Here is a 21,173-nt window from a genome sequence, read left to right as displayed (position 1 = left end):
AATAAAATAAAAATGAGCTTCCTTCATTTGATTCCAAAAGATGGTACATAGCATTCCATTTAAAGAATCTGGACCAAGCCAGTTAAAGGCACAAAAACCTAGCCCTAAGATATGCAGCTAATCAAAAAATAAATTTTGTTCTTTGAAAAACTTAAATAGATGAATGGCAAAACATGCTTCAGTAGTTGTCAATAATGAGTTCATACTTTATCCCACAGAAGAGCTTGCAAAGGACACAATCAAAGCTTCTGATATGCTTTATATTTTGGTTAAGGCTGGTTCTCAGAAAAGCCCATATTTTCTTGTCTTCATGCTAGCCAAGAGCACCTCTTAAAATCTTTGGCTAAGTTTTTATTGTTCTTTGCTTTCTCTCAGTTTTGGTCATGGTCGCACTCAACAGTGTGAGGAATTGAGATTTATAGTCCCCATACAATCTTTCATCTAAACATTCAATTCTCAGTCTTAAATCCCATCATGTCCCACAAACACATCCACTTGACACAGAATATTGTACTCAGTTTAAAGTGTAAAGTTGAGGGTAAAAAGGCCAAAGGCAGGCTATATCCAAAATTGTAAAAAATGTTTTTCTCTTCCTTCCACCCCACAAGTAGAAAGCACTTTAGGGCCTCCCCGGTGGCGCAGCGGTTGAGCGCTGGGTTGCGAAGCTGCCCGCAGCCTCTGCAGCACCGGTTCGATCCCCAGCTGCTCCCCGGCCACCGGAGGAGGGTCCCACATGGCGTGCAGACCTCTCCTGCCGCCCACTGCTCCCCTCAGCAGTGTACTTCAGTCCTTCTTCCTGCTCTGCTCGCCGCTCTGGCTCTGGTGAATTCTCTCACCCTCCCGCGCTTCTGACTGTACCCAGTGCTTGTAAAAATAAATAAATAAATAAATCTTTTAAAAAAAAAAAAAAGTAGAAAGCACTTTAATATCAAAACAAACATTTTTTTATTCTTTTTCCTCCTTTCTAACAGAGGTTCAACCTTCCAAACAATACATTTATGAGCATATACTTTCCAGAACTTTTTTCATGTACTTCTTTTTCCAGTGGCTTCACATAACCAGGAATAACTGGAAAAATTCTTTCAAGCATGAAATTTAACAAATATCAAGGTCTTCCTGGCAAGGGGTGGGGAGGTCGTTTGTTTACCCTTCCTCTGACAAACTCTGAGAGGTAAGAAATTATCCAGAACTAGAAAATAGTAATGGTGTAGTTGTTCGAACGTGAACTCCCAGAGCCCACAGAGTCCAGGGTTTGTTTTTTTCAAAAGTGCTAAAGGTATGTTCCCCAAATGATTACAACTTTTCTTGGAATTATATAAATCCAATATTTTGTTAACTTATAGAAAATCAACACGAAAGACCAATGAGGCAGCCAACTCAAACACCACAAACCAGTGTCAACATTCAATTGTTGATAGGGGAGAATACCTGACACTGAGGAACAGAGAATACTTCTGAAACCTCCTAAGTAAAGAAGGGCATTCAACATAGATGGGATCTCTGATAATTCATAAAATACATTTTGAAATCATCTAGAATGGAGGTTGCAAGCTGCTGTGCTTGGGGGTGTGCCTCACTGTGCTCCTGGATGTCACACAACAGCTGCAATCCTCCTTCTTCGACTAACATTTTGCAGTATTTGTTGGCTGAAAGAAAATCAAGCAAAGAAAAGTGATGGACAAATCAGACTTTTATCTATTCCCAACTCACCACATTCATCTTTTTGAAGAAAGGATACAAAGGCTTAAAAGCCCTTTGACACATGAATTAAGTAGATAAAATCATTTCAAAAGAAATATGTCAAAACTTAAATAATGCTTAGCACGTGTAGTGAAATAATAATCATTTTAGTATGTTTACTACCAAACAACTCCATACTTCAAATATTTCTAATGCTAGTTAAAAAGATAAGAATTTCTTTGATTAAAAAATAGTACACATTTCAGTTTCAGGCAGTATCTTTGAGATGGATAACTTACAAACACTGGATGCTAGATAAAATATAATGGAAAAAGCATTTTGAGTGCATAAAATATACGAAGTAGAGGAAATATCCAGAGCTAGAAACAAAGGGCGAAAGCACCTACAAGCATGTAATCTGCAGCATTCTGGGACAGTCAGGGACTGTCAATTTCAGTAATCTATGAAGGTAGATTTTTACTTAGGTAGCTAGAAGTAAAAAAATCAGTACATCAAAGCTGGTGCCTCAAAGGGCTAGACAAAAGAAGGCATAAGACAACAAAACCTTTTAATTTTGGCGTGGGCTCTACGTATGTATATGAGTGGGAGGAGGATTAGTCTTTCCTGAGAATTCATAACTACAGTCTTAAGTGGGTATATGGTTTGAATTTATACTATACAAATGTTCTGGAAATCTTTCAGTTGAAAAATTACGACAAAAAATTAGTACCAAAAAAATTAGTGTGATCTTCATGCTCTTCATGCTCATTATTCTTCAAAATAAGCCAGAAAGAAAAAGAAAAATACTGGATGGTCTCACTCATAGCAGGAATCTAGAAAACTTAAATAAGGGACCAGGAAAATGAATAACTATAAGAAAGTGAAAATCAAAATCAACAAACAACTATGAACCAGAGACACTCTATGGGGGGTGGAGGGTGGGGCCAAAATAAGGGGGTTGTAATTGTATGGGGAATATAAAAATAAAATTTAAATTAAAAAAAAAATCAGTGTGATCTTATACCTCTGAATCATAGGCAGTGTTATAAAACAGTGCTACCTTAATTAAAAAAAAAAAGTCCAATCCCTGGGAAACTTCTAGAGCAACTGACAGTAGCAAATACAAACTGTGCTACAGGGATAAAGGGACATGCCCACAATTTAGTCTAAAACACATCTTCTTAATCCAAGAGCCAATTAGACTCAAAGATAGCCATAATAACCCAAAAACACATTGAGGTAATTACCAAGACTGTAGCACAAAGAAACAAAAACACAAACTATTTAAAAAAAAAAAAAAATTGAGGACAGGATGAGAGATACTTTCACAACAAAAGAATAGAGGGGAAGGATAGTATTTTAAAAGAAAAAGGTTGAGGGCCTCCTGGTGGCGCAGCAGTTGAGCGCTGGGTTGCGAAGCTGCCTGCAGCCTCTGCGGCGCCGGTTCGATCCCCGGCTGCTCCCCGGCCACCGGAGGAGGGTCCCACATGGCGCGCAGACCTCTCCTGCCGCCCGCTGCTCCCCTCAGCAGTGTACTTCGGTCCTTCTGCCTGCTCTGCTCCCTGCTCTGGCTCTGGTGAATTCTCTCACCCTCCCGCGCTTCTGACTGTACCCAGTGCATGTATAAAAAAACAAACAAACAAATAAATAAATAAAAAACATGCCTCTATAAAAAAAAAAATTTAAAAAAAAAAGACTTTAAAAAAAAGAAAAAGGTTGAGAATTTCCATCAATTTGGGAAAGTGTAACTATGACCTGAAATTCATAGGCCAAGTAACAAAATTGACTTGTGAATACAGTAAACAAACTCAGGACAATAAACAGGAATATTTGCAACACACATTACAAAGATCTTATATATTAGTTCCTATAAATTACAAAGAAAAAGACCAACAAGCAGTAAACAAAAAGTAAAAAAAGGGTAAGACAGTTCATGGAAAAGGAAATGACAAATAAAAGATAGTTCACTTAAATGTTATTAAGTGAGACTATCCCTTTCACCTCAGATTGGCAAAAAGTTCAATTGTTTTTGCAAGAATGTTAAGTAAACTGGCAAGCTCTCCATACATGCTGATGGGGTTGCAAACTGGTAACCAACTCTGGAGGACAATTTAGCAATACCTATCATTCATTACAAATGTTCATTAATTTTTTGCATCAACAATTCTAAATATTCTGAGATTCAGTCAATTCTCACAAAACGATGAATCTTATTTAACAAACTCTATACTGTGCTGTATACAAATGCCTGTACTGTTAGCCAAGCAATGTTCTATATGTTTACAAATATTAACTCACTTAATTCCCTTGACTATCCTATAAAGTTTTTATCCTTATTTTATAGATGAGGAAACAGGAACAGAGAAGTTAAATAACTTGCTCAAGTTCCCAATTAGTAAAGGACAGAAACTGGGACTACAGTTCAGTTCTGGCATCACCTGTACTCTATCACCATGTGCATCTTTCCCTTTCCATTTTCACTGTATTTCATACACATATTCAGAAACATCATCATGACTCACACACGTTCCCGTTGTTATAGTTACTGCTGGTGTAACTGGAGTCTGTTTCAGAGCCATTCTGACCTATTGATCTACCCATGTCTATTCATATGCTGGCACTATTCCCGGTACTTTTATATAATTTTAAGAGAAGTATTAGGTCATGCTCTTCAAAAAAAATTTCCTTGGTTAGTCTTTTCCTGTTTATACTGCCTGATTAATTTTAGAATACTTTTCAGATCCTGCATCTCATATTCATTCGAATTGAATTATATCTGTAAACTGGAAAGAACTGAACTGACATCTGAATCCTACTAAATCTTTCCATCTAGGATTACAGACTGTCTCAATTATTTCAGGCTTTAAAATTATTTCTCAGAGTTTTTACACATAGGCCCCATAAATCTATATTTAAATAGCCAAAGCTTTAATTCTAAAAGCTACCTCTTGGTTTTAGTATAGTTGATCCCTTCAAGAACCTGGAGGGCAGGAGTGTTTAGGGCCACCAAACCCTGGGGAGGTTGAAAATCTGCATATAACTTTTGACTCCCCAAAAATTTAACTACAGATGTCCCTTGGTATCTGGGAGGGATTAGCCCCCACCAAAATCCATGGATACTTCAAGTCCCTTATAGGCAGTCAGTCCTCTTCTCTGCAGGTTCCATATACAGTTTACTGAATCTATGAAAGCAGAACCATGGATAGAAAAAACTCCACTTCTAAGTGGAGCCCCACAGTTCAAACCCACGTTGTTCAAGGGTTAACTATATAAAATCATGGCCTGTATTTCTTACAACTCTTAACTCCCAGCCCACCCCTCAGCATCCTAGGAACCATTACAAAGAGGCAGATCTATGTATTACCATAGTAAGAATATTAGTGATAAACTATTGAGTGAAAAGAGCAAGCTATATCAGTATGCACAGAATGAGCCTATTTTATTTTTTAAAAATTACATATGATATATACTAACCCTTTGCACTCCGCTGTCCCCTCTCAGGGGACATTGGTAGCCAATGTCCAGAATGGTTCGGAGTGCAAAGGGCTAATAATATGTACACAGAAAAGTACCTGGAGGATAGTTCTAGTTATCAAATTGTTATCAGTGGAGAATAGGAACAAACTTTCACTTTCTATATAGTTTAATATCTACTTCCAAATATTGTAATTTTGTAATACTTTTTAAAGCTAATAAAATGCTTTTCAGTTTTTTTTAAGAATTAAATTCAAGACACAGTACAAATTTTTTTAAAAATTCACCTTGAGCTTAATATACAGAAAAATTGCTGAAAAACTATTATCTTTGAATACATACGGTTTTTACTGCAGACATGATATAGAGCCCATAGTGCCCAGAGCTGAGCCTCTGGTTGAGAGAAGTTGCTAAGAAGTGGGAAAAAGGATGCCTTGAAGGATCTGGAAAAGTACAAAGATGTGCATTCAGAACCTGGGCTAACGTCAAGGATATGATCATTTTCAACATTTCCCCTTAGGGGCAACTGTTCACAGACATAGATTATAATTGACCATATAATGGAAGCAAATATTTAAGAAACTATACTGTTAGACAGTCTGGACATTCAATGTTTCAGTTCGTCCTCAATCTTGCACACTGTCACCCCCATTTTACAGATGAGGAAAGCTGAGTCTCAAGATATTCTGGAAATGACTTCCCTAGAATTCTCAAAAAACAGGATTTGAACACATGGCTATTTGACTTACACAGTGGCCCTGAGTAGTGAGAAGATTCAGAATAAGCTTTAAAAAAAGTACAACGCCATCATGAAGTTACCTGTAGGTCACCAATGCGGTCATTTTACAACTTGAACTTGGCCAGTTCTGGATAGTTGCATACTATACAAAAAGAGAGACCAGGGTTTTAGTACTGTAGTCCATACAGACTATTTTATGTCATTTCCAATTATGTATATATGTGAAAAAACCTACAATTTCAAAATATGGGAATGATTTCTCGAATTTAGCTATGCCTATTTGCCAAAGTACCAATCAGATAACCATTACATATAAAGACTAAAAAACAGGGCCTCCCTGGGGGCGCAAGGGGTTAAGATGCAACCTATGAAGCTTTCCGTAGCCACTGCAAGCAGGAGTTTGAACCCTGGCAGGGAGCTACCCACATGGCGCAGCGGACCTCTCCTGACTCACCCACTGCTCCCCTCAGCGGTATATTTCAGTCAATCTGCCTGTTCTGCTCCCCACTCTGTCTCTGGTGAATCTTCTCAATCCCCACACCTCTGGCCTATACCCCAGTTCTTGTATGCATAAATAAACAAATCTTCAAAAATAAATAAATGAATAAATGAATGAATGCTGGGGACCTCCCTGGTGGCTCAGAGGTGAAAGTCTCAGCGTTATCAAGCTATCACCAGCCACTGAGGCATGAGTTTGATTCCTGGCAGGGAGCCAATCCACATGACACAGCAGACCTCTCCTTTCTCGCCCACTGCTCCCCTCAGCAGTGTATTCCAGTGTATCTTCCTGTTCTGTTTCCCACTCTGTCTCTGGTGAATCCGCTCACCCTCCCGCGCATCTGGCCTGTACCCCGGCTCTTGTATAAATAAAAAAATATATCTTTAAAAAAAAAAAAAAAGCTAAATGCTGAGAATGCAGGGACTGCAATGTCCCAGCTCTCTTCCTAGTGCGCTTTCAGGTTGTTAGCAGCAATCAAGAGAATAGATGACTCTTCTTCAGGTAAGTTTCAACCAGTTAAGGACAAATGACCGAAAGACGCTAAGGCACAACTAATCCATATGACTCTATAGTAAAAGCCCACATTTCAGGTGACTAATCCCACCCATTTGTACTTAACTTCCAAATAGTCTGACTCTTAAAAGCTGAGGGTCACCATACACTCTTAAGAAAATCTACAACAAAAAAATTGTAAAAATGGGAGAAAAGCAACTTGCAGGAAACAAATATCTTAGAAGAACAGGGAATGTTGAAATAAAACAAAAGTTGCAAGGGGCTTCCCTGGTGGCCTAATGGTCAAATCTCAACCTAATGAGTTCCATCCCCGACCAGGGAGCTAACTCACGCATGGTGCAGCAGAGCTCTCCAATCTCCTGAAATACCCTTAGCAGTGTATTTCAATAAATCCACCTGTTCTACTCCCCACTCTTTCTCTGGTGAATCCTCTCACCCCCTGCATCTCTGGCCTATACTCCAGTTCTTCTAATAAAAATAAATATCTTTTAAAAAGTCACAAACTATCATTAATACCTAAAAAGAATTAATAGGTATGTATGTATGTATGTAGCAGCCCTAAAAAAAGATAGGCATTTTTTTAATGTGTTTTCTTATACCGCTCATTTTTGTACAGTAATTGGTCTCTCCCCTCAGGTATAGTCCCCAAAGTCCTCCCACCACCATATCACCAGTGAACCTTGGTTCTTCCCCTGTTTTGACCCCTCTTGCTGTGTGCCTCATATCTATGATCAGTTTGCAAATTTGTCTTTTTGAAAAAGATATTTTAAAAATAGGTAAGGATATAGGCCTCCCTGGTGGTGCAAGAGATTAAGTCTTAGCATTATGAAGCTATCGGCAGCCACTGCAGCACAATTCGATCCCAGGCCAGGGAGCTGACCCACATGGCACAGCAGACCTCTCCTGTCTTGCCCACTGCTCCCCTCAGCAGTGTATTTCAGTAGATCTGCCTGCTCTGCTCCCCACTCTGCCTCTGGTGAATCCTCTCACCTGCCACACCTCTAGCCTATACCCCAGTTCCTTCTCTGTAAAAATAAATAAAATCTTTAAAATAGCTAAGAAAAGATGAGCCTGGAAGGTGTAACATCATAGAAAAAGGGAGGGTGGGAGGAAAGACAGTAAGGACAGGAGAGGAGAGAAATTCCCCATAACTGAAGAAAATGAGCTTCTAGGGCAATTAAGTAGCCAATAAAATAGAAGTCAACAAACCTTTATCAAGGCATATCACTGAGATTTGCAAACACTGAGGGCAAAGAGCTTCAAGTCTCAAAAAATACAGAGTACAAACTTTTCAGTGATACAAAGATATAAAAGACAATAGAATGATGATTTTAGAATTCTGACAGACAGTATAACATATATACCAAAAAAGCAGGGAAAAGAAGTCTCTGAGAAGCTGAAGTAGACAGAATGTATCCGAATGTACTGAAAGATTTACACTTAGAAATATAAGGAAGGGTATGTGCATGAGGACATGAGGAAAAGAGCTTTCATCTTCCAGAGTGGGAAAAAGACTCAATAGACAATGTACAATCTGCAAAGTCAAGTAGTAGTAGTAACATGATGTTCAGAGATATGCAGGTAAATACCAAAAGAAATGGCTTCAGAAAGAGCTGACAGTAGGAAAGGAAATTCGAACAAGCCATCTATAATAACTATTTGCATGTATAATTTTTATAAAAAAAAAAACATCAGAAGGAATGCAACAAAATGTTAATAGAAGCTCTCTTTGGGTAGTGGGGTATGAACGATAGTGTTTTCTTTATATTTTTCTGTGTGTTTCCCTTTTTCTTCAATGAACACATATTTTCTAAAACCTTTATGACCTAGAAAAATACATTTTCTGGGACTCCCAAGTGGCGCAGGAGTTAAGTCTCAGCACTGTCAAGCTATTGCCAGTCACTGCCTCATGAGTTCAATTCCCAGCCAGGGAGCTAACCCACATGGTGCAGCAGACCTCTCCTGTCTCGCTCACTGCTCCCCTCAGCAGTGTATTTCAGTAAATCCACCTGTTCTGCTCCCCACTCGGTCACTGGTGAATCCTCTCACCCTCTGCACCTCTGGCCTACATCCTAGTTCTTTATGTATAAATAAGTAAACTCTAAAAAAATACATTTTCTGTAAGAAGTCATTACTCTGGGTTCTGTAACAAAGAAAGATTCATGTACCAGATCCTGGAGAAGGGCACTCCTCTGCAGGTCACGGGATAGCCAGGGCTGCCTGTCTGATGTCAGGTGGGCTATGATGCCTGCAGCAAAATAGCTGACTTCTATTTCTTTGCTATGGAGCAAACTGCTGATATGCGTGACCACACTGTCAGTCATCAGAGTGGAAGAGAGTTCTCTCACCTCAGCTATGTTGTTCTACAGGGCAGAGAGGGCAAAAAGTATCAGGGATAGCAAGGGAGGGAAAAATCAGGAACTGGCTCTTTTTCCTCTCCACTGCTCAGCTCAGATATACACAGAACACTTAGTCCCACCCTCCTCCACTTCCTCCATTTAGCCTAACACCATAATCTTAACCCCCTTGATAATCAGCAATAGATGACTGACACATAGTGGTATTCACTTTATAGGGATGTGAAGATTAAAAGAGTTAATAGGTGTACATTACTTACAAAAGTGCCTGGCATATAGTAGGTGCTATGTGTTAGTTTTCTTATTTTTAAAATTCATTACATTTAGGCAGCACTCTGTCTGCCCATCTGTTGACTATGCAGGTGCTTCTTTTCACCAACTCCCTCCCTCTGCAGGGTAGCAGCCTTCCTGCCTGCCCGTGACCTATGCCATGCCGGGACTTCTCCTCACTGACCTCCCTCAGCGGAGGCAGCTCTCCTCAAGGGTGAACGCCTGCAACCATGCAGGCCTCTCTTAGAAAATTTGTCCCTGGGGCCTCCCTGGTGGCGCAGCGGTTGAGTGCTGGGTTGCAAAGCTGCCGGCAGCCTCTGTAGCGCCGGTTCGATCCCCGGCTGCTCCCTGACCACATGGCGCACAGATCTCTCCTGCCGCCCGCTGCTCCCCTCAGCAGTGTACTTCATCACTCTGCCTGTTCTACTCTCCGCTCTGGCTCTGGTGAATTCTCTCACCCTCCTGCGCTTCTGACTGTACCCAGTGCTTATAGATAGAAATAAATAAATAAATAAATAAATCTTTAAAAAAAAAAAAAGAAAGAAAGAAAATTTGTCCCTTTCGGGGCAGCTCTTCCTGCCCGCTGTGTCTATGCAAGTGTCTTTTACTGTTCTATCCCTTTTCTAATAAACCTGCTCTTTAAATATAAAAAATAAAACCAATTACATTTAACTCAAAATAATAGACCTTACCAAAAGACCAAGTACTTTGCTTTGGATTGCTGATTCTGAAAAAGTCTGTCAAAAGAAAATACAGGTTACCTTAACATGAAGAAAATTACATTGTAATGTAGAAGAAATTACACATAATTAAGAATTACACGTAATGAAGAAAATTACACGTAATCTCAATCTTGTATTCCCACCTCCAAAACCTGAATGAAGACTGGCAATCCTTGATTTTCAATAAAGTGCTTGCAGGCAGTTGGAGACTCATCTGTAAGATTCCAAAGGGCTTTCAAAGTAAACAAGAAAGTGACATCATCTAAATTCTCTGTAGTCTTCTGTTTTACTATAGCTAGAAGTTCCTAGAAACCAAAGAGACAGGGAGAGTTAGATGCCCCAGTAACACACATTCCACTTTAAAGATAGCAATAATAAGAAAAGCTTTAGAGTCAAACCTGGGTTCTGAACTCAAATTCTACCTCTCAATAGCTTTGTGATCCCATTTTCTCCCTATAAAATGAGTTATACCTATTTCCGAGGGTTTTTACTGAGGATATAATGAATAAAACTAAACTTTAACAAGCATGTAGTCTTGTGGTGGTGCTTGTTAATAAACCTCATAATCAAGACCACGGCAGTTATTCTATTATTCATTTATTGAGAATGTTTTATCAACACCTCCTGAAAGCCAGGCATTCATTCGGGTAAGAGACCCAGATTTTTTAAATACTTGGTCTTTCTTGACTAAGTAAAATAATTTTAAGTGTTGGTAAATGCTCTGAAGGAAACACATAAAAGCCTAACAGTTTACTTTAGAAAAGATTGAAGAGGGAAGCCTCCACACAAAGGTAATATGTAAACTAAGACCAGAAGAAAAAGATAACCCAGTTAATCAAAAAGTAAGAGAGGGAAAAACATGTCTAGACTACGGAGCAGTTCTGTAATTAAAACCGTATGTTCTAACAGCTTGAAGAAATCATTGGCTTGCTCTAATAGAGATTCCAACATACCATTTCAGATCAGAATAGTTTTGGAAACAAGCTAACCTCATACTTGTACTTTCTTTCAAAAATATTAGACTGTCATGTAAGAGGAAAAAGACAGCAAATGAACAGACACACAAAATATAATGGCACTAAACAAGAAAGAATGTGTTCTGAGGAGGAATGAGATCACCTCAAATATTTTACCCAGTCAGGAGAGAATGTATCGAGAGAGTGAAATCACAAAAATAAAGCTGTGAGAGCCAAGAAAACACTTTAAGAGCAGCAGAAACTAGTAGCAATCATCTAAGATGGTCAATGGGGTGAATGGCAACAGGCAAGGGAAGGAGCAGGGGAAGTAAGCATGATCCTGTTAGGAACAAAGACTTTGGCGAGGTCCATGGCTAGATGCTTTACATATATTTTTTTAAAAGATCTATTTTACTTATTTATGCATACAAGAGCTGGGTGGTGCAGGCAGAAGTGCAAGGGATGAGAGGATTCACCAGAAACAGAGTGGGGAGCAGAACAGGTGGACTGACTGAAATACACTGCTGAGAGGAGCAGCAGGCAAGACAGGAGAGGGCTGCGGCTCCATGTGGGTAGCTGGCCGGGGATCGAACTCATGCTGCAGTGGCTGCTATAGCTCCACAGTGCTGAGAATTAATCTCTTGCGCCACCAGGGAGGCCCTTTACATATTTCTTAATGATACTCAAAATAAGTGAAATATTACTCCTCTAACAGAGGCCTATTTTTCATATGATGCCAGTTTTTACAGATGAGGACTGTGAGGCACAGCAGAAGAAAATTATCTAAGGTCATATGGCCAATAAGTGGCTGAGCCTGGCTTGTCTCCATCTAAAGCTTAAACTTTTGGGGGCCTCTCTGGTGGCGCAAGGGGTTAAGTCCCAGATCTATGAAGCTATCAGGCTAGGGAGCTGACTCAAGTGGTGCAGCAGATCTCTCCTGTCTCGCCCGCTGCTTCCCTCAGCCGTGTATTTCAGTCATCTGCCTGTTCTGTTTCCCACTCTATCTCTGGTGAATCCTCTCAACTCCCTCAGCACCCCCAGACCTCTGGCTTGTAACCCAGTTCCTGTATGCATAAATAATCTTAAAAAAAAAATAAAGCCTAAACTTTTGGTACTACCACCTAAAACTATTTCTCTGAGAAATATAATGTTATTCTTCTTCCCTTCATGTTAGTTTCAGTACTTGCTCTACATTAAAAAAAAAAAAATCAAACATTTATACATTGAAAGAAAAAAAAAAATTAAGATTGAAAAAATATTCCATGGAGATGGGAAAGAAATATTTTCAATAGCATGCAATCAATCCTAAGGTATAAAGGAAAAGGGTACATTCAATCGCAAAAATTAAAAAAAAAAAATCACTCATGGCAGAAAATGCCATTAATAAAGTAAAAAAATTAGCTGGGGGAAAATATGCGCATCTCATACTGCCAAAGTTTCATTTCCTTAATGAAGTCCTATAAATTAGGGGGAAAAAGACAAAAAATATACAAAGGCCATAAAAAGACAGCTCATGGCAAATATAAATGATTCTTTAAAGAAAAAAAGATGGTTCATGTCTCATCTCAAAATAAGAGAATTCTAAAATAAAGCAATGATGCACATTTTTTTAGTGGAGCAATGTTAGTATAGCCATAATGTAAATTTTGATTACTGGCCTATTAAAAATTGTGACATAAATTTGTTGGGGCTTGGAGAGAAGGTAAATTTGTACAGACTTATGTAGGTGAGTAAAGTGTTTATTTACCATAGCATCAGAACCACCAGGTAACATCTAAACTGGTAAATCAAGGCATTGCAGTTATTGGCATTTTAATTAGAAATGTGTAGGTATATATCAGAAGAAATAGCAATAAGAATAGAGAGGAATTTCAATTGGGGAGCAGGACTACAGATTTTTCCTTTTACAGGCCTTTTCTAAAATGATTTTAATGCTTTTTTCAAACAATGTTCATAAATTTCTTTGATTTAAAAAAGGTTATTTAAAAGCAACAACTTACCTTGACTGCCATGAAAAGGTCTTTAAGTTGTGCAGTTTGTGCAGGTGAGAGCTATAAGCAAACAAAAAGTCAGAATTGAGATACTAGCGCTCCATCAGACAAGGAACAGTCTTGTTTTAGCAGTCACATACCTGCAAAGCCAGAATAGAGATGATGCTCACTGCCATTGTTTGCATCTTGGGGTTTTCATGTTTACAGAGCCACCTCATGACAAACTTGGCAGCATCTAACCTGAAAAGCAGTTATTTTTTTTTTCACAATAAAGTCTGTGAAACTGTACTTGAGGAGAGAAGAAATCACTTAGCCTTGGACTTCTGAAGGTCAGTTATGAAAACCCAAAGCATTTGGCAAAAAGAAGTGATCAGAAAAGAAACAGAGAACATGCAGATAAGAATGAGATCAAAATGCATGGGATTCAAAGAAAGATGCAAAGATATAGGAAAGACACTAATTTTTAAAATATTTAGCTTCCACTATAACAGGTCTGAAATTGGAAAGAAGTTCTCTAAGAAAGAGAGAACTGTCTAAGAATGGTAGACAGTGCTAATATGCCACAGCATTTTATTAAATGGCACAGCTAAAATGCCCTGTAATAAGGGCAGTTGTTATTCAGCTCCTACTAAAGATTGCCTTGCAGAAGTGAAGACTGAATTGACAGATTTTCCAATTTTGAAAGAGAAGGTGGAAATAACAGAATTTTTCTTAAAATGAGGAGGACCACCTTTATATTGTATTTTTAAAATACATTTTAAGTACACATTTCAATTCAATTTGTGTGGCATAGCCTATATCACTGCAGCCACAAACCAGAGGCTTTGTTGATGTGTCTGGGCTTACTTTTTAAGCTATTGTCAGTAACTATTATAAATGTTTCTGAACTCATGAATCTGGGAGATTACAAAGGACTTAAGAGAAATCCCTCTAGATTCTGGGATGATGATTTGCAAAAAGTACTACTGATGAAATAACAACAAAAAGAATGACTAATATTAGGAAGAGCCTGTACTTAAGTTAGGCATTATCCTATCTATTCCTCAATAGAGTCACTATCTTACAAGTGAGGAAACGTATAAAAATAATGAAAGGACTAGAACTCGAATCCAAGTATGTTTGACTATCTGGAGCCCATGTTCTCACCACCTACCTGCTCTAAAGAGTAATCACACTTTGTAAACAATATTTGTAAGTAGGGTACTTCCAATAACCTCACTGTGAAAAAGGCACAACAGAGCATTTACCCCAAACACCTTATCCCAGCCTTAATCAGACTCTTGCTGATAAACAAAAATAATGCTTAGAGTAACACTGATCAACACTCCATAATCAGATGACCAAGTTTTACACTTGCCTGTCAAATGGAACATCCACAAGAATCCTGGAATTGGTTAAGGAGAGAAGACAATTCTTCTGTAACTTTTAAGAAATAAAGAAAAATATTTTTGAGCAAATGTATACTTTATATTAAACAAAGGTTCTTCAAAGCAGTTGAAGGTGCTACCAATGAGTTTAGATGAGCAATAATTTATACTATACCTGCCCCTCTCCAAGTTCATTTCATCTAATAAACTGTCACATTCACCTTTGCCTAAAGAAGTCTCTTCTTTTTTTTGGGGGGGGAGGGCAAAAAAGGGTCTCTTCCCCCTAAACTCCAGAAGGATCCAGAGTGGCCTGTCAGCCCAAATCAACACCTGAATCCTGGCCCATCTCCTGAATTACTAGATCTCATAACTAACTGATAGTGTTTCTACTTTTCTCCCTAAGATTTTTGGGGTCTGAAAGAATGCCTCCTTAGAAAGGTATTGGAATAGAAAAATATAGCTTCTCTTTGGAAGGCAATGTGTAGCCAGCATGAAGTAAGTGTAAGAGGCAGAGGCAGTAACAGACAAGTGAAAAGGTCTGAGTGAAACAATAGGGCCCTGATAGGGATTATGGCAAACTAGAGAATTCATGGCCTGTTATAGGGCAATTACTACTGAGTTCAGTGTTGATTGCCATGCAGGAATTAAGGCTAAATTGGGAAGACTCTTCCAACTTTTCAAGAGAAAGAAAATGCAGATTTTTTTTTTAATGAAGAAAGATCATTATTGTGGGCCTCCCCAGTGGCGCAGCGGTTGAGCGCTGGGTTGCGAAGCTGCCCGCAGCCTCTGCGGCGCCAGTTCGATCCCCGGCTGCTCCCCGGCCACTGGAGGAGGGTCCCACATGGCACGCAGACCTCTCCTGCCGCCCGCTGCTCCCCTCAGCAGTGTACTTCGGTCCTTCTGCCTGCTCTGCTCCCTGCTCTGGCTCTGGTGAATTCTCTCACCCTCCCATGCTTCTGACCGTACCCAGTGCATGTATAAGCAAAACAAACAAACAAACAAACAAATAAATAAATAAAACATGCCTCTATTTAAAAAAAAAAAAAAAAGAAAGATCATTATTGTGCTATATTTCCAACCTCATTTAATTAAAAAAAAAATCAATTCACAGGAGGTTTGGAGGTAGAGCAACAGTAGAGGGGTTTCAGTGGACTCTGGTGGAGGGCTTATGGGTAGTTTGGTGGTGGATGTAGTGTATTAGCATACATTTGAAGGAACCTGTATTCCCAAAACATAGTGTTGTAAACGAACGTTACCTCAAAAAAAAAAAAAAAATCAATTCTCATTTTAAGTACACATTTCAATTACATAGACAAATGTATAAACCCACATAACGATCACCAGAAACGAAATAAAATGTCTTTCCATTACTCAAAAGAGTCCCATTGTGTCAAAATCAGCCTCAGAAAGCTAGGCATTTATAGAATTTTTTTTTTCACATAAATGGAATCATACAGTATCTACTTTTTTGGGGTTTGGATTATTTTACTCAGAATATGCTTTGGAGTTTCACCTATGCTTCATGTATCAGTACATAACGCCTTTTCATTGCCAAATAGTATTTTCTTATATGAATATACAATTTATCTATTTACCTATTGCTGGACATTTGATATGCTATCAATTTTGGGGGACTATAAATAAAAATAGTATGAACATTCCTCTATAATTCTATATGGATATATGCTTTAGGTTCTCTTTGGTAACTACCTAGGAGTGGAATGACTGGGTAGTACAAAAGGTAGGTCTAACTTTTTTTTTAAGATTCATTTTATTTATTTATGCATACAAGAATGAGGTGTAGGCCAGAGGTGTGGGGTGTGAGAGGATTCACCAGATATAATGGGGAGCAGAACAGGTGAATCCACTGAAATACACTAGCATGGTGGTTTTTTTTTTAAAAGATTTATTTATGCCCATAAGAATTGGGGTACAGGCCAGAGGTGCAGGAAGGTGAAAGGATTCACCAGAGACCGAGTGGGGAACAGAACAGGCAGACTGACTGAAAATCACTGCTGAGGAGAGCAGCGGGCGAGTCAGGAGAGGTCTGCTATGCCATGTGGGTTGCTCCCTGGCCGGCTGGGGATCGAAGTCGTGCCCCAGAGGCTTCCGGATAACTTCATAGTGCTATGTTTAACCCCTTGAGCCACCAGGGAGGCCCCTAGCATGGTGGTTTTAATTTGCATTTCCCTGAGGATTAAAGATCCTGAACATCTTTTCGTGTATTCATCATCTGAATATCTTCTTTGGAGACATTATCTGTTCAATTTTTTTTTTTAACGAACTTGGTTTATTTGGTGTAGGTTACTGAGTTAAAAGTGGATATTCTGGATAAAAGCTCTTTGTCATATATATAAAATGAATATTTTCCCCAGTATGTGGTTTACCTTTTTCATTTTTTTTTTTTGTTTGTCTTATTTATTTTTATGCAGAAGAACTGGGGTATAGGCCAGAGGTGCAGGGGGGTGAGAGGACTCACCAGAGACACAGTAGAACAGGTGGATTCACTGAAATACACTGCTAAGGGGAGCAGCAGGTAACAAAGGAGAGGTCTACTGCACCATATGGGTTTGCTCCCTGGCTGGGGATTGAACTCAGGCCCCTTCACTATGGAGGGCCATTGTGGTGGTAGTCCTGAGACTTAACCCCTGGGAACAAGGGAGGCCCCTACCTTTTTTTCATTTTTTAATGCTCTTCCTTGTGAGCAGATTTTCATTTTGATGAATTTTAACTTAGTATTTTTTAATTTTATTTTGTGTGCTTTTTTGCATCTTAAGAAACCTTTGCCTAATCTGAGGTCCCAAATATTTAAGCCTATGTTTTTTTCTAGGAGAGTTAAAGTTTTAGCTTTTGTATTTATATCTATTATTCAATTCAATATAGTTTTTCACATATGTTAAGTCTTATAGATTTATAGTTAAGCCTTTGAGGACATACCAAAGTGTAGCAGAAGTTTTTTTTTTTTTTTAAAGATTTATTTATTTATGCATACAAAAGTTGGGGTACAGGCCAGAGATGCAGGGGGTGAGAAGATTCACCAGACACAGAGTAGGGAACAGAACAGGCAGACTGACTGAAATACACTGCTGAGGGGAGTAGCAGGCGAGACAGGAGAGGTCTGCTTCACCATATGGGTTGCTCCCTGGCTGGCCGGGGGGGATTGAATTCATGCTGCAGAGGCTTTTGGATAACTTCACAGTGCGGTGCTTAACCCCTTGCGCCACCAGTAACTAGTTTGAACTAGTTTGAAAAAACAAAAATGTAAACCTTATTGCTCATTGCTATAATGTACATGAAGTTTTATCTATTGCCTCTCTTATTCTCTTTCTCTTTCAGGTAAGATGAGGAATCAGATCTAAATAACATATATTATTCATTTATTTGTCCAAAGTAAAAAGCATAGTCAAGTAGTCAATTCAAATTACCTGCTGATAATGGGGAAAATTTTTCAGAGCCTTGAAAAGTAAACAGGTAACTTCTGACAAGAGACGAACAGGCATTCCCCAGGCCAGGCCTTGGCGTGTTAAGTTGAGGGTGCAAGCACTGGCTGTGAATTGCAGTATCAAATCCAATGGATGATTCCTCATTCCTACAGCCACAAGCTGAAGATAAACTTGCTTTTAGTGTTAAATTGTTAGGGGGAAAAGGATGTCCTAAAGCTAATTCCATACAGGCTTTGTGGACGCCACCCCCCACTCCAGACCAAAGCCAAAAGACACTAGGAACTCCAAATCCCATCACCACCAAAGGGAAGGTTGCTGGGACCTGAGGGTGTGGTTAAGCAGCCAGGTTTGGTATAAAGCCAGACACGTGGGCTTTGGAGGGGATCCCCCATTTTGGCTCTCTGCCAGCTCGCAGCATTCGGACAGCTCGGAAAGTGCCTTTGGGTTTCCAGGTCGGCTGATTGGGTAGGACGCATTAAAGACTTTATTTCCCTATTTTCTCCCTGAGTTGTGCATTTCCTTAATTCCCTTTCCCTTGTAAATAAACCTTTTATTAACCTTTTTGTGTGTGCCTGTAGTGGAGTATTAATAAGTCCCTTTTAAGCACGTGGGTGAAGACCCGCAGCCAGGCAACCCGTTTTTATATCGGGGTTGCCCTATAACAATACGACAATATTAGCATTCTTTATACTGTCTTATTTTTGTGTTTGTTGTAAAAAATGTTTCAGAAAGTAACATTTTCCCTAACCACAGCATTATTTTTTAGTCCAAATGCAGCAATTAAAATAACAGGAGCTTCAAGCAAGTCAATTCCCTGATCTGGACCTCTGTTTCCTTATCTGTGTTTTTATAATCATTTATTGAATCTTACTCCATAGAAGACATAGTGACAGACACTGCAGCCACAAACATGAATCATAAAACCTTGTGAGAGAAATAAGGTATATTAAAAAAAAAAAAAGTGCTGCTATGAACATAGGGGTGCAGGTGCCCTTTGGAATTACTGGGAAGCAACCCAAATGCCCAAAAATAGATGACTGGATCAAGAAGATGTGGTATATATACACAATGGACTATTACTCAGCAATCAAAAAAGATAAACACATGCAGTTTGCAGCAACATGGATGGAGCCAGAAGGGATCATGCTCAGCAAAGTAAGTCAGAAAGAAAAAAACACCAAATGGTCTCACTCATAGCAGGAATTTAGAAAATCTAAATAAGAGACCAGGAAAAGACTAATCCATACAAAGTAAAAATCAAAATCAACAAGCAACAATAAACCAGAGACACACTACCTGGGGGGGGGGGAGGGGCAGGAAAGGAAGGACTAGAGTCAAAATAAGGGGGGAGGTGCAATTGTATGGGGAATATAACCAAAATGAAAATGCATACATTGCGCAAAGATGAAAAAAGATGTAAGAATTATATAAAATAAAATATTTAAATAAAAAGTGAGGGATGTCAAAACATAAAACTGAAAAAAAAAAGCATAAAAAAAGAGGTATAAATAAAGTGCTGCCTAAAGTAGTTATGGAGGGAACAAAAGGGTTCTTTCAGAGAGCACAAAAGGCAGGCAGAGTTTCAGTATTCATTTTCAAAGGAGGTAGAATGGAGAGGGAGTTCTAAGGGAAGGGAATTGTGGTAAGGAAAAACACAAGAGTACCAAAGAATGGTATAAATCTACCAACAAAGGAAGATTTGGGAAAAAGATTCTGAAAAGTAGCAAAACCTGACATCAGCAAGGTCATTAGGAGACAGACAGTAGAAGCCCTAGAACACAAAAAATGAAGGTGTCATAAACACAGACCACACCTGCTCTAACATTCAGGGACAATGTAATCTGTTTCCTTTATCAATTTGGGATAATCATCACTACCCACCTCAGTCTACTGATATTGATAAACCATGATTTTAAGAGCCCAGAGTCCCTCACTTTGAAAACCTCATGAACTCATAAAAGCCTAGGGACAGAGCTGGGACACATTAGTGCTATTGAAAATGACTTTTCTGTAACATTAACCTCTTCTTAAGATTTCACTGGAATACTAAAATCTGCAATTTTTAAAATGGAGAAATCGAAAGAAACTTAATCTTCAAAAATCATTAAATCTTAGATACAAAAAGGATTTTTAAAACATCTAATTCAATCTCCTTACTAGGAAACAAAGGTCCAGAGTTTTTTCTCTATATAGTATTGTTTTAAAATCTTATCTCCCATGATACAGAAATATCCATATTTTTAAGGAACTGCAAAGAAATATAAATAATAAAGACAAGGTAACTTTCTTACTACACTTCAGTTTCATATTACATTTAAGTATTTGCAGTTTCCTTCCTGAACAACTTAATACTTCCAAAAACATTTAAAATAAATTCCTTCCATAAACCAATGCAAAGACTGGCCCTATCAATACCAGTAATTTTACTTTATTCACAAAATACTTTAAAATGGTAGAAGTTGACCCACCTTCGTTTATTATTTTTTCTGTTCTTGCTTGTATACTATTTGTTTGTTTGTTTTCAAAAAAACCAATGTCAGATTTTAAAGAGAAAAACAAATGCCTAAGTAAGCAAATACAAACATGAATAACTTGTATTCTACTCCTTAGCATAAAACTTTGTGAGAGGTAAGCTATGCAAACAAAATACATGGTGAGGAATGTCAAAACATTAAACTGAAAAAAGCATCATAAAAGAGGTGTAAAGTGCTGCCTAAGATAATTAGGGCACAGCGAATGTTCTGTTTTAGGGAAAATAGTGCAATGGTACACTATCCCCTTCTCAGAACAAATTCTAAAAAAATGGATGAGTCAAGTCTATTACATGTAGATTCAGAGCCTTAAAACAAGTTTTTTTTTCCTTTTTCTATGAGATACTCTGACTCACATAAATAAAGGCATAAAAGCTAACTGTTATTGTATTCAATGTGTATGGTGAACAACTTTAATTGAACCAGTTAAGAATGATTAAAAGCTAACTTTCTAGGGTATAATTACCTTTAAAATAGCAGGCCTGGTTACTTGTATCGAAAATGTCTCTGTTAAGAGCCTACAAAGGGCTTCCTTCATAAAACATGATCTATTCCTATATCGATTCAATGCTTCTGAAATCTGACTCATATTGGCTCCTCCAGCAACCTGAAAAATAAAAGATGTTACCAA

The 21,173-nt window shown here is 38.5% G+C and overlaps 1 protein-coding gene across 1 annotated transcript in view; it reads right to left on the bottom strand.

The window, feature by feature from the left end:
* Positions 1–1,482: 1,482 nt before the first annotated feature.
* ZYG11A (zyg-11 family member A, cell cycle regulator) overlaps positions 1,483–21,173 on the bottom strand; it is a gene marked incomplete at both ends in the record, with an annotated part of 30,989 nt that continues 11,298 nt past the window's right edge. Inside the window, 11 exons of the mRNA XM_084243822.1 lie at positions 1,483–1,646; positions 5,497–5,597; positions 5,974–6,035; positions 9,074–9,268; positions 10,225–10,269; positions 10,398–10,559; positions 13,211–13,261; positions 13,342–13,441; positions 14,553–14,623; positions 17,994–18,170; positions 21,009–21,149. Coding sequence (XP_084099948.1) covers positions 1,483–1,646; positions 5,497–5,597; positions 5,974–6,035; positions 9,074–9,268; positions 10,225–10,269; positions 10,398–10,559; positions 13,211–13,261; positions 13,342–13,441; positions 14,553–14,623; positions 17,994–18,170; positions 21,009–21,149 — 1,269 coding nt within the window. The remainder of the gene's footprint in view (positions 1,647–5,496; positions 5,598–5,973; positions 6,036–9,073; positions 9,269–10,224; positions 10,270–10,397; positions 10,560–13,210; positions 13,262–13,341; positions 13,442–14,552; positions 14,624–17,993; positions 18,171–21,008; positions 21,150–21,173) is intronic.

This window comes from Talpa europaea (assembly GCF_964194135.1).
Source record: "Talpa europaea genome assembly, chromosome: 9".
In the NCBI taxonomy this organism is placed as follows: Eukaryota; Metazoa; Chordata; class Mammalia; order Eulipotyphla; family Talpidae; genus Talpa; species Talpa europaea.
Note: the sequence above shows the minus strand (reverse complement) of the source record. Positions and strands in the feature narration are given on the sequence as shown.